The sequence below is a fragment of the Solanum tuberosum genome, unplaced genomic scaffold, assembly GCF_000226075.1.
Source record: "Solanum tuberosum cultivar DM 1-3 516 R44 unplaced genomic scaffold, SolTub_3.0 scf00243, whole genome shotgun sequence".
NCBI classification, from domain to species: Eukaryota; Viridiplantae; Streptophyta; class Magnoliopsida; order Solanales; family Solanaceae; genus Solanum; species Solanum tuberosum.
The window spans coordinates 339,574-354,148 of record NW_006239166.1 but is presented as its reverse complement, the minus strand read 5'-3'; the positions used below and the strand labels follow the sequence as shown (position 1 = coordinate 354,148).

Here is a 14,575-nt window from a genome sequence, read left to right as displayed (position 1 = left end):
GGTCTCCGGGTGCCGGTCCCGCCCAGGGGGTAGGCTCGGGGCGTGACAATTACTTTTTAAAAAAAACAAAGAAAACATTAAATATATATAAATAAATTAAATTAATTATTTTAAATTAATAGAATATAAGATAAGCTGAATAGTTAATTTAAAACTATAATTAATAAACACTAGCTTATTTATTAAATCTAAATTAAAAGGACATATATATATTCTTTGTAAGCAATTGAAAATAAAACTTACCTTACTATGTGATTCTATTTTTGTTGTTTTCAAAACATTTAAAATAAACTTAATAAAATAAAATAAAGGTCAAAATATTTAATTTAGATTTATATAATATTTAAGCTCTAAAACCGATGTAAAATTTTAGGTTCGGTAAAAAATTACGTGTCTACACATTTCATGTTAATACAATAAAAATTGCACCTTCCTCCATTCCTTGTGTGCTTCAGCTTCATAGAGCCTGAAAAATAACTAGCCATTTACTTATAACCACAAGTTGGGTATGGGTAGGGCAGAGTGTACGCACACCTTACCCCTACCTCGTGGAGAACTGGAGACAGAGAGGTTGTTCCCGAAAGACCCTCGGCTCAAGTAACTCATAACAAGACAGTTGGAAAAAGACAATATAGAGAAAGAACAAGGCATACAGAGCAGAATAATTTGGTAAACAAAGCACAAGAAACAACCGGTGCTAGCAGTAATCGTAGAACAAGAAACTACAAGAATAATGCTAATACTATCTACCCACCAAGCCTACCCTGTAGGGGAGTGAGACAGCCCTCAACTACCTTCTACCCTAATTGCGACCTGTATATCCTCCTAAGGTCATGTCCTCGATAAGTTGAAGTCGTGCACCTCTCTCCAGTACTTCTTCGGCCTACCTCTACCCCTCTTTAAACCCACCTCTATCAACCTCTCATACCTCCTCATCGGGGCATCTGACAAAGCTTTATCGGCCTAGCTCTACTCCTCTTTAAACCCACCTCTGTCAACCTCTCACACCTTCTTATCGCAGCATCTAACAAAAAAAATTCATCCTACCTCTACCCCTCTTTACCTGACAAAGCTTGTGAATCTACAAATCATCTATCGATGATTAAGGGGACATGTAGTACTTCCTAATTAATTACCAACAAACAAAGTTGTCAAAAAGGAGACATGTAGTTCTTCCTACTTACCAGTAAACAAAGTTGTAAAGAAGGATTTTGGTTGAACTAATTTACTTACCTTGTTCTGGTATAAATTCCACTTTTTCTCGTTCCAGACCTGTGTGATCTTGCTCTCCGATAAATCAAGAACTGCAATCTTTCGGGACAACAACTCTGGAGGAATAATATCCAAAGGGCAACCTTTCCACTGCAGCCACTTCAGGTCAGCAGGTAATAGCTTGAAATCTCCAACCAATTTGACATGATTGATTTGTAGGAGTCTCAGTTTGACCATGCACTGAAAAGCTCTAGTGTGAAATGTTAAACCATTTGCCGTCCTACCTTGTCCAATATACCTTTCAAGTACTTCCTCAGAATTTTGATCTTGATTCCTCTCAAAGTGAAACACAATACCCTCAATGTTACTTGTGTCCTTGAATTTATCAAAACAGATAAAAAAATCATGTGGGGAAGCTAGAAGACAACTCACAAAAGTTAAAAGCTTAATTAAATAATGAGTGAATAAGCCAAGTGAACTGCAAAATGCTTCTTGGTTCCTATTTGAAGGTATCTTTGGCTGCAATTTGTTACTTTATACTAAATTAATAAATAGTAATACACGTAGTATTTTGTAAAAGAAAAAGTTTAACTCCTATTACTAAAAGATTTACAGTTGGCAATACTTCTTCAAAAGCATACCACAACTAGCTCACTAGAAAAAAAGAGGAAATTATGCAGTAAAAAGATTTTATACAAATAGATGTTTCAAAAAATCAATTGTAAGCAAGTATTTGAACGGTATGTGGATTAAGAACCTAGAAAAAGATAGTGAATTACCTGCTACGATCAACAAAATCACACTGATAATATAATCTTTTTTACAAAAAAATATGTTGATACTTGTGACCGAACAAGCAACACGAGCAAGTAGAACACTTGTTTAGCCGTTTAACCATCATGTAGAAAACAGGAATCTCCAAATTTCATCTCAATGTACTAACTTCAAGTTAAACAATACTGCAAATGCAAAAGGTGTCAACTAGATCATAAAACCATACCTTGTAGTTATTTAGGACAGTCATAATATCATCATGATTCCACAATCTACTACGTTTATCAACATTTCCAGAATTCTCACGTTGTACGATTTGTCTTCCCATGTCTTTGAGCTGATCATGCATCCACAAAACATTTCCATCAACTATTTTAAGAAGCGATTTTGCTGTGAGTGCTGTTATTGCAGTTTCAGCGGCAAAACCACAACCTTTAAATATTGCAATTGCATCTTCCCTTTCAAGTCTTGTATTAAGAAGAAGACATGCTAAGTCAAGAAATATGCACCTTTCTTGATCATCTAGAGCACCAAAACTTATTTCCAAGATATCTTGAAGTTCACCTGGACGAATCTGTCTAAACTTTTGCACTACATCTTCCCACTCCTTCAATCCTTTCTTATAGAACAATGAAGATCCAAGAATCTCCAGAGCCAGAGGTAATCCCCCACTAAGTGTTACAAATTCTTCAGCAAGACCCAAAAACTTCTTAGGAGGCTGCTCTTTTCCAAATGCATGATAACTTAATAACTTAAGTGAATCAGACGAGTAGAGCTCTTTTACCTCAAAAGTGCAATTTACAATACTTGGATCTAAGACATTTTGATCTCTAGTGGTGACAATGATTCTGCTTCCTTGACAAAACTGGTCTCTACCACCAATCAATTCACGAAGTTGGTTTGCATCGTCCACGTCATCTAGGAAAATAGCAACTCGCTCATTATTCGCAGATTCATTTATCAATCGGATACCTTTAGCAGTACTGTCTATGATTGGTAAAGCACCTGAGTTAAGATCACCAATGAGTTTTCGTTGAAGAGTGACCAAACCATTTTGTTGCCTTGCAGTTCCTTTAACATCAGAAATAAAGCTACGTTTCTTGAAATAAACAACAAACTGATTGTACAAAGCCTTGGCAAGAGTGGTCTTGCCCACTCCTCCCATTCCGTATAATCCTACAACTTTCACACCATTTGCTTTAACGTCCAGTAGCCTGAGCAATTGATCAAGACGAGAATGAAGTCCTACGGGGTATTTTGCCACACCTATAGGTGTATTATCAAGTTTCCCCAGAACTTTCTTGACTAGAGATTGGATTAACTCAGCTTCTTCCCTGGCACAAGTATGATAACATGAAGTCAGATGAGCAAGTTTTCAGCCCCTAGAATAAATGATTTCGAGTATAGATTCATAATCATTTACAGGGTTTCTTTTACACAAGAATAAATAAGGCAATATAAAATTCACTTCCGTTCTTTGTATGAATTTCTTTGATCCTCAAAACATCTAGAATGTTTTTCCTCCAACATAGTCCACCAAATGCAGGCTAATTCTTCCACCATTTCTTCCGAACAGAACAGATTAGAACTTCTCCTAGAATAGTTTCCAGTGCAAAATGATTAATAGACAGAGGTGGATTTAGGATTTCTATAACATGGGTGTACCACTAAAAAACGGAGAATTGATCCATGTTCCTCCAAGTAAATAACTCAAAACTTATGATTCAACCAAGTGCACCACTTAGCCTTTTTGGAGCATGAGAGTCAAAAGATAATATTTGATCAACTCGTGGATATATGTTCGTAAAATACCTAGTTTGATAGAGAGACCATGAGTTCACGTGCACCACCATTAAATTAGGTAAGCTATAAATCCACTCATGTTCATAGGATTTATATATGGGTACTACAAAGGATTGATTATATATTGCAATTTCATCACTACATCACATAAGGTTTTTGCTCAGGTTTTCCACTTAGCTTTATGAAACTCTACTTTGGTGATTAAATTACGATTGAGTTAGTATGAAATGAACAAATTCTGAAAAAAGAGATATTATCAGTATGAAACCTATCCTTCCAGAGAGAAGGATTGTGACTGACACCCCCAACGTGACTGACACCCCCAACCAATGGTGGAGTCAAAATTTTGTGTCAAAAAGTACTACCCTCGGTCAAGGGGCGGACCAAGGGTAACTCCGCCCCTGCGCCCAACTATACTACACCAACACCTCACAAGATTATTTGTTACCTTTGGCATAACCTAGCTTATACCAACCATATTGTCTCAACCTACTCCTTCATCACACACACACCATCATCCTAGAACAGACCCCAACTTACACAACTTCTAAGGGGTCGTTTGCTATTGATATTAGAGAAAATAATGCATGTATTAGTGTTATTACAATTTTTTTGTTTGGTACAACTATTTAACTATGTATAACCAATACAAATATCATTAGTTATACATTCTACTTTGGTATTATCCTATATATAATTAATACATAACAAATTATGATATTAACAATACTACAGTTTTTGATAGATGCACAAGTATGATTTAAAACACAATTGTCCCTAAAAGTATACAAAACTAAAGGAATATGGAGGAAATTTTTGTGAAAAATATTTTCTTTTAGAAATTATTGAATGCATAATGGCAACATAACTAATCTTTACATTATTAATCCCAACATCTCTAATATACTCTATTAAACAGTTTTTTTATAGACTCCACTAAACGACCTTTATATGTGTAGTGAAATTCTTCTTTACAACAAGTATAGTTCAACTTACTAGTTATTATAACAAAACTAATTGGAGCACTTTTTTCAGATTATTAATACATATAATTAGTAATTTTCGGCAACTGAGGGAAATGTATTTTTCGGTCAATTAGTTTGCAAATATGGTCGAAGTATACATTATCTATACACTTTGACAGTATATATATATATATAGTATAAAATATACACTATCTATATAATGTAAATATATTTTATAAATTAGATAATCGAATGGTATTTGGCAGTAATTTTCCCGAATTAGAATATGATTCTAAATGCAGCTGGTAAATGCAAGTAGACATGATCAGTCTGCGTTCATGCAGCATTTGGGAAAAGGTGTGATTTAGACAATATGTCCTAATCAGAGGCATATCCAGGATTTCCGTAAGATGAGTGCACAATTACAAAAAAATGTATCTTAAATATAAATTTGATTGGTTTGACTTTTAGGTTTTAATATGAACCATTAAATTTTAAAAATTATAGGTCCAAAACATATAATACTACTAGTTTTAAATTTTAATATACACATTTGATTTAATTATATAAAAAATTTATAGTGTTAATTTTTTTTAGGAATTTTCAATGTAACACACTTGAAAATTTTGAAAGATTAAAGGGAAAAAACAAAAGAATAATTAGTTGAAACGCCAAAAGTATAACCAATAACCACTTAGAGAGGTGTTAGTAAAAGACAAGACAGTTATGAGATTTAAATTTCTATCCTCACTTAGAACCTGTGATCTAAGAATAAATGCAAGTACACATATCTAGAAAATATGTATGTGCTACCCAAATTCTTGTCGTGGCCTAAACTTCTATTGGTAGTTTGTATGAGGGGTGTCAATTTTTATTTTTATTTTTGAAAAAAACGACTAAATTAATCAAAACGAGTCAAACTGAACCGAATTTTAGTATTTGATTTTGTAAAAATTAGGCAAATGACATAGTATAAGAAAGAAATTACTTCCTTTCCCTACTCTTTCATTAATTACCAAAAAATTCCTTTTTTTTAGTGTTTTTTGGATACATAATATAGCAGCGCGGATACTTTAATTAATAACGCGCGGATACTTAAATTATTAAGTTGTTGTTATCAATTATTAAATTAATAGCAGCACGGATACTTTAATTAATAACGGACGGATACTTAAATTAATAAAGTATCCGGTTAAGTTGAAATGGGGGAAAATAAGGGATTTTTGTATTTTAATGAAAGAGTAGGGAAATATTGAGAATAGGTAAAGAAGTGTTGTGTATACAGCAAGAATACTTTAATTAATAACGGGTGGATACTTAAACTAATAAAGTATCCGGTTAAGTTGAATTGGGAGAAAATAAGGGATTTTTGTATTTTCGTAAAAAAGTAGGGAAATATTGAAAATAGGTAAAGAAATATTGTGTATTTAAGTAATTTTTCCTTCCATGAATACATGGGTTTTGCTATGAACCTATAGGCTACAACCATACCAAATAATTAGCATACATAAAGTAAGTGATTTTTTTTCGTGTTTTAGAATACGATTAATCAACATGTCATCTAATCAATTATAATAAATTGGATTGGATTTCTCTTTTTTTATATAGTATCTCCATGTTCGGCAATGAAATTGTTAGATCCCATGTTCCTTTTAAAAGGGCGGAATCAAAGTATATGTGTTGTTTTTGTATTCATATCTATAAAAAAAAAACCGAGAAAAAAAATTAATGAACCAACCAAATATACTTAGTAGTATATATACATTTAAATATTATTACACATATAAATTATCATAATAACATATTATATCCTCCATCCCAATTTATGTGACATTATTTGATTTGACACAAATTTAAGAAAAAAATTAAAAAAATTAAAAATAGTGACCTAATATAAATGTTAAATGTTTTTGTGGTTATAAATAATTTCGTTAAGGATAACAATTAATTTAAATTTAAATTCTTTCAATTATAAAAGGTGATATTATTTTTGGAATGAACTAAAAAGAAAATAATTGGAACAAAGTATTTTGAACTTTACTTTGAAAAGTATTAGGACACTTCAACAACTTTATAAATATACCATGTTAAGTCAATCATTGAGTGAACTGTACATAAATGTCAAGCTTTAATTATACACAATAAAGTAACCCAAAATAAATGACATGGGTAGTATAAGTTTATGATATATTCTCCATTTTTGTAGTATAAAATATCAAAAATTAATTGAATCGAATGAAACCGAAGAAAAACTGAAATGATTGAATCAATACAAAAAGAATCTTATATTGATGAATTAACCTAAAAATCCATCAATATACTACTCATGTGTGTTAATTTATGTGACACATTTCGAATTTCGAGATTCAAACAAGTCTACTTTGATTGTAAATTTTCATATATTTTTTAAATATTTTGAATTATCAATTATTGTGACTTATAGTACTTTTTACGTAGTTTACAAATATATAAATTTCATTTTAAGAAATTTGAAGATTCCTTGAGCAAATTTTCGATCAAACTTAAATTGTTTGATTTTCGAAAAATGAAATGTATTACATAAATTGAAACAGAGGGAATATAAGTTTCTTGAAATAATTAATTGATTGAATCATTCCTATAGTTCGTATGTCTAAAAACAGCTAGGTTAGAACTTAGAAGAGTATTCCCTCCGCAGCAACTGATGTGACACTGTTGAAATTTCAAGAGTTAATCAAGTTTTTTAATTAAAATTTCTTCATATGTTTTATAAATAATTTAAGTTAATTATTGTGACTTATAATATTTTTACGTAATTTTTAAATATATAAATTTTATTTCAAAAAATTTAAAAGCTTTTATATCTGAATTCACCATCAAAATTTAAAACTTTGAATCTCAAAATTCCAGCTATGGCACGTAAAATTGGGACAATAGAGTATATAAAAGAAACTCAAAATTACATATCACGGTTTTCCTGAAGGTGTCTTTTGATTACCATGAAAGGAAAAGAACTTGACCATCAACAACAAACAAAGCAGAAATTGATGAATGTGAAAGGAGTTAGGTTATTAAATTGATTTGAATCTAAAATTTAAATTTTATGAATTTAACTTTTAATGATTTTTGAAATTAATTAACTTATTATATTTTTTAAGTTGTGGATCAATAATAAATGTACATGTATAAATTACTTATGAATTATGACAACGTATATTACAAAAGGGAGTTGGATTAGCTTATATAAACTAGTCCAATCAACTTTTAAACATTTTTGGATTAGCTTATCTATTTTTGTAAGTTTTATACCTGAATTATTGTGTGTACCAATTTTCTATCTGAAATATCATTAACTATTTATCAAAACAAAACTCAATCACTAGTTATTCTTTTTTCCTACTAGAAATAATACTTGGACGATGATTCAGGTAAAAAACTCGAACACCTATACCAACAGTATTATGTTTGTTTTTCAAAATTAAACAGGGATGAAATTAAAGTGTACTGTACGTACCAGAACCTAGAATCCCAACCGGAGGTATTAGCAGCTTTCGTCATAGCTTCTCTCCACCGTGAAACCTTCGCCGCTTCCACCAAAATCTCGTGCTCCCTAAAATGCTTCTCAAAAGTATCTCTCTGTTTCCGCACATCCGACGGGTCAACTTCATAGAAAACCGGTAGCAAAAGCCTTTTACATTCCCAGATCTCCACCAGTTCTTCGAGGCACCATTTCGATTCAGCATAGTTCTTCGAAATCACGGCGATCGAAGCCGCTGAATCCTTAATCGCAGCTACTAGCTTCTTAGAGATCTCTTCGCCGCGATCCAGATCTTCGTTGTCGATGAATGTCCGTACGCCGTTCCGTACGAGTTCATTGTAGAGTTTCTCAGTGAAACCGTGACGAGTGTCTTCTCCTCTGAAACTCAGAAATATATCCCAACGGAATCTGTGCCCTGAGGTCATGGACCACGCCTCCGCTTCGTCGTCCGCCATAGCCGGAAATTTCCCTTTTCGTTTTGGCTCAGTACTGGAAATTGTATTTGTATGTATGTTTATATAGTACGGTTTACGGACCTGACAGCGGGAAAATCATGAATGGTTCAATATCAACCGTACATAAAAAATTTGGCATCTATAAATAGACACTCTTTACGTTTTATATTACTCGTAAAACACCATATAGGATGAGAATTGCACATAAAATGTCATATAAAACGTATAAGTCTACTTATGCACAGGGGCGTAGCTATGGACACCCTACGTAAAATGATATACAAAGTGATTAAACAGCATATTCTGGGTACACAGAACAAAGTGTTGCCTTGAAATAGCCAATAAAATTTCCGACTCCGCCACAACTTATGCCCTCCCAAAATTACGTTGGAAGGCATAAATTTCAGTTATATCCAAGTTTAAAAAACATATTTATATATTATGCATAAATATTTTTGATCCAATGGATGAGCTCCTTTTCCAAAAGTTAGTTTTACAGTTTGTTACAACACTTCACGATAGCAGAAATAAAGAAAAATGAAAAACGAATTCATCTATTGTAGATAATGTTTCGTTAAGAACTGAATTAACTTGTGTGTGATATTTAAATAGGTGTGGTATTAGCTGGTACATTAAGGATTTGACCTCGTGATTCAAATTTTATATTTATCTTAAAAAAATTTATCGAATACTAAAATTTCAAAATTATAAATTCAAATTTTGACTTCGTTTATGATATTAGACACATTTTAAAAAAGAATTGGTGTATAAGAGATTTTTTCTTATTAAAAAGGTGTGTCAAAGATTTATAGAAGAAATACAGTTATTTTTGTGTAAAGATTTATCCATGCATGTTTTTTTTTTTGTAAAATTTCCAACATTATATATGTGCAATATTTCCTAATATTGTAACGTAGACATCTCTAGAATTTCTCTCAGACGAATACACAATATATAATGTACTAGTATTGTTTTATATATTAAAAATGAACATGGAAATACTACAAACAAATTATGAGAATTTTGCTAAATTAATTAGCTTTCTTTTTAGGGTTAATTTATTATTAGTGTGTACACCTTCAAACTTAAATATAGGTGAAGCTTTATCCAAATGGTTTTCATCGGTATCTCTGTATCCACTAGTATAAAGCAATAGCTACGAAATTTATCGATAATTTCTAGCTAATTTATTGTTAATTAGTAACTAGATGGCGTTAGCTAATTCTTTATTTTCTAATTTGCATTCATTAATTACTAGTCATGACTAATCATTTCATTCTCTAATCTGTAAAATTCATTTTCAAATAGTCCATTTGTAATACGATATTGAGGTAAAATTGATAAAAAGCAACTTGTGACCATTTAATAATGAATGTCAACGGTTGATTATTGAGTATATCACAATAATGAAATGAGAATAAAGGAAAATACACGTTACAAGAAGTATGGTCCCTATTATTATAAACAAACAAAAGAAAGAGTGGGTGAACACAGAAATTTTAATATAAACTTAAAAATTAATCATATTTACCTAAAAAGTATAGTAATATATTGATACTCTTTATAAATGACATGAAATCTCTGAATTGAATTAAACCAACAATTCTTGCATAGATAGCTTACTAAGGAGTATGAAATAAAACTTGACAGACATTTTGAATATAGTTTAGTTGATTTTTTGGTACACTAAAAAAGATTAAATAAAAAATTTAAAATCTTTTGTAAGATACCTAACTCATTTGTCTAGAGAAAAAGAAACTTCATCCCCTTGAGTACGTATTCTCAAATTAGGAAACGTTCTCCAAGTACATCTTCAATTATTTTTATAAATCAACATATTAATTTGCCTCTCTCTAATTAATTTACTCGTGAATCGAGGTTTACATTTATTTATTAGATATAGCAATTGAAACGAAAGTTCGATAAAAATATACCATTGCATCCAACATGTTCATCGTGCAACTAGAAAATTAAAATATTACTATTAAATTTCAAAATTAAATCGTCAACCTTGTTGAATCGATCAACTTAATATTGTAAAATTGTGGTCCCTTCTTAGACAATCTTACTTACCAATTAACTCCAATAATTAAAACATAGTAGTAGTAAAATAAGTAAATAATTTTAAAAAGTCAGTAATGTCAATTTTCCCCCAATTGATAATTATTTTTTGATGTTGATGTACACCACATGCAATTATTTATAGAAAAAAAAATTGTTACCTCTAAATCTGGGACTAAAGATAACAATTGAATTTATTTTAGTGGTTTAAGGACACACAAATTATAATAATTGAATAATAAGTTTGCGATGTTAATTTACTTGTTTACCAATATGATTTTCAGAGAAAAATTATTGGCAATATCATTCATTTTTAGTTAATTATTTCGAATTTGAGTTCTAAGTACAATTACTTTAGTAGTGAAAACGCATTACCCCTAAAGGTTATCAATAAGTGAAGTAAGGGTAATGAATAAAATAAGTGCAAGAATATAATCAAAATATAATTATGTCCTAGATTTATCGATTTTTTGGTATACTAAAAAAGATTAAATAAATTTTTTGGAAAACTTTTGTAAGCTACCTAACTTAAATTTGTCTAGAGAAAAGAAACTTCTTTTTTCTTGAACACGTATTCTAAAATTAGGAAATGTTCTCCAAGTATACCTTTTAGGAGTAGTACTTTTTTTTAAACAAAAATCAGCATATTAATTTGCCTCTTGGATCGGGTTCATATTTATTTATTTAATATAGCAACTGAAATGAAAATTCGAAAAGATATATTCTCTCTGTCCCTAATTACTTGTCCATTTTTTCTTTTTTAGTTGTCCCAAATTACTTGTTCATTTTGACAAATCAAGAAAGGACAATTATTTTTTACCTATTATACCCTCAATTAATTACTTTGAAAAATGTAGAACTTCTTGAAAACCTTAATTTTTTAATTCATCCACTTCATAATTAATAGGGGTAAAATGGTAAACTCGCTATGTCAATAATTATTTTTTGTAATAGTTGTGTCACTTCAAAAGTGGACAAGTAATTAGGGATAGAGGAATTACCATGCATGCAACTAACTATGTTCATCTTATGCCTAAAATAAAATAAAATAAAATATTACTATTAGATTCCAAAATTAAATCGTCAATCTCGTTGAATCGATCAACTTTTTTTGTAAATTTGTGGTCCTTTCTTAGAGATCTTACGTATCAATTAACTCTAATTGAAACATAGTAGTAGTAGTAAAATAAGCAAACAATTTTCAAAAGTCAGTAATGTCAATTTTTTCCACAATTGATAACTATTTTTTTTTATATTTATGTTTAGCTATTTGTACGTGTTTTTTTATTGATTGGAATTTTAACCTTTTTATCATTTATTTTTTTTGTGATCGTAACAAAATAAAATGCTAAATTCCTAAAATTCTTAAGATTAAATACTTGTTACCATTACTGTTGAGAAAAAAAAGAGGAAGAAGAACCACAAAGATGCTTTATTCCTAACACCACGAGTTTTTGAGATGGCATTTAACTTGAGTATCGATTAAAAATACTGATAATATGTATTTTACGCGATACACAATTTCATGAATAGTTTCACTCAAGATTGTAATGCTCTATTTACGATTAATACTAAAGAGCTGCTTTTTAGTTTATTTACAAAACTATTCTTTGTTGTCAAAGACAGCATAACTTATTAAAAAGGAAAATATTTATTAATATTCAAACATTTGTATTGTCTCCTATCAACATTTGATAATTTTCATTCTCTTCAAGCATAAAAGAGTTGCGTTCTCATTATTGTCAAAGTTAATTCTCAAAGTCGAATAAATTAATCATTATGATTATTGATTTATTATATTGTATAAAATCAAAAATTGAACTTTAAAATATCAAACTACTTTGATATGATATTGGTAGAGGTAGTAGCATTTTTAAAAATCGAAACTCAATCTTAACGTAGCAAACATCCTTTGTTTAAGCATGAAAAATTGAATAACTTTAAATAAGGAGCACGTTATTTTTAAAATATTTTTTTTCAATTTGAACTTAAATTAATCGAATCTCAAAATAAATATCAAATATTAACGAACAAACTCAAAACACACCTCCAAAATGAGTAAAAGGGAAAAAGAAAATAAATAGAAACTGAAATCCCTTTTTATAACCCTCCCTGCTATATGAACTGCACGCAAAAAGCATTTTGACAGTACATAATATATTATCAAAAGTTGCTCGGTTGGTTAGCATCCTTCGATCACTCACAGTAATCCTCCGATTTCCTCCCTCTAAAAAAATTACTATAGCTGGAAATTAGCAAATGGAGGAATTTGAGCAGCAGAAAATTAGTGTTTCACTCCCATCACTACGGCTGGATTACGACGTTTTCCTGAGTTTCAGAGGCAGTACTCGTGAAAAAATCACGAAAAACTTATACAATGCCTTGGACTCAAAAGGCATTCGAGTTTTTCGAGACTCTGAGGGATTAACTCAGGGCGATGAGATCTCAACAGGTCTGGTAGAAGCAATCAATGATTCTGCTGCTGTAATTGCTATTATTTCATCTGATTACGCTTCTTCGAGATGGTGCGTCGAGGAATTAGCGACGTTCTGTGAGCTGGGTAAACTCGTTCTACCTGTGTTCTACAAAGTTAACCCGTCGGATGTGCGGAGGCAGCAAGGGACATTTTTCAATGATTTTGGGGATTTGGAAATGAAGTCTGAACCGGAAAAAATGGCGAGATGGAGAAATGCCATGAAAATTGTTGGCGGGATCTCTGGTTGGGTTTACAATAACGGGTAATAATTCTCTCTATAACCTCTCTATATATACTGTACTATATATTTTTACTTTTCATTCTCTCTTGTTCTTATTTACACATTCGTTCTTATTTACACATCGTCATTGTTAGTACTTCACAAGATACATTTAGTTTTTTCGAGAATCAAATCGTTTAAGTTTGATTAGAAATTTATGCATGAAATCTTTAGTGATAAACTATGTAAAAAGTGCTATAAATCATGACAATAATTGACAATTCAAAATATTTAAAAGATATATAAAAAAATTACGATCAAAGATTGAAAATCACATTCTAAGAAATTTCTTGTAAATAATATTTAATTAAAGGAAAGATACTATCAATATGAAATGTAACTCAAAACTTATTTTGGAGGAGAAATTATTTTTCTTATCTTTTAAGAATTCTATTTTTCTAGAGAAAGTGATTTTCAAAAAATTTGATCAATCAAACATGAAAAAATTATAAAAAAATTTCATTCATACCGAACATACCATCAGTGTTCATTACTTATCAAATTGAGACCATTCAGACTATATATGGTAAAAGAAAAATAAACATATCTAATAATTAAGATTCAAACCTTAAAAACAAACAAACTTAATAACTGAAATCTGAATGATTAAAATTAAAACATTCACAAACGATAAATAAATGAGGTCTTACACTTATTTAAAAAGAATAATATTTATTACACAAACATTTATATTGTTTCCGATCAACATTAAATAATTTCCATTCACTTCGAGAAAGAGTTCTCATTATTGTTAAAGTTAATTCTCAAAATCTAATAAATTAATCATTATGATTATTGATTTATTAAACTGCATAAAATTAAAACTAAACTTTATAATATCAAACTAATTTGATATACCGAACTAATTTGATATGATATTGATAGAGTACTGTCAAAGTTTTCAAAATCGTCTGATATTATATATTTTTTTAATTAAGTCAATCTTATCATGTTGAAGTTTTTAAAGTTGTATAAGATCGTACTATGAATATTCCTAATTTGAGCTTGAAAAATTGAATAGCTTTAAGGAAG

General features: G+C 30.2%; 2 protein-coding genes across 3 annotated transcripts in view; one reads left to right on the top strand and one right to left on the bottom strand.

The window, feature by feature from the left end:
* The window catches only part of LOC102604447 (disease resistance protein TAO1-like), a 15,916-nt gene extending 7,077 nt beyond the window's left edge, over positions 1-8,839 (bottom strand). For both annotated transcript variants that reach the window (XM_015313339.1, XM_015313340.1), the window contains exons 1-3: positions 8,248-8,839; positions 2,213-3,320; positions 1,234-1,587 (exon numbers count right to left, since the gene is read on the bottom strand). In XM_015313339.1, coding sequence (XP_015168825.1) covers positions 1,234-1,587; positions 2,213-3,320; positions 8,248-8,726 — 1,941 coding nt within the window. In that variant the 5' untranslated portion in view covers positions 8,727-8,839. The remainder of the gene's footprint in view (positions 1-1,233; positions 1,588-2,212; positions 3,321-8,247) is intronic.
* A 4,207-nt stretch (positions 8,840-13,046) lies between these two features.
* Positions 13,047-13,529, top strand: LOC102604105 (toll/interleukin-1 receptor-like protein). Its single transcript, XM_006357217.1, has one exon. It carries the CDS (start codon positions 13,047-13,049, stop codon positions 13,527-13,529), a length of 483 nt encoding a protein of 160 aa, XP_006357279.1.
* Positions 13,530-14,575: the final 1,046 nt, after the last annotated feature.

Excerpts from the sequence above, each read along its gene's own strand:
- LOC102604105 (XM_006357217.1), top strand. The coding sequence starts at position 13,047 with ATGGAGGAATTTGAGCAGCAGAAAATTAGTGTTTCACTCCCATCACTA.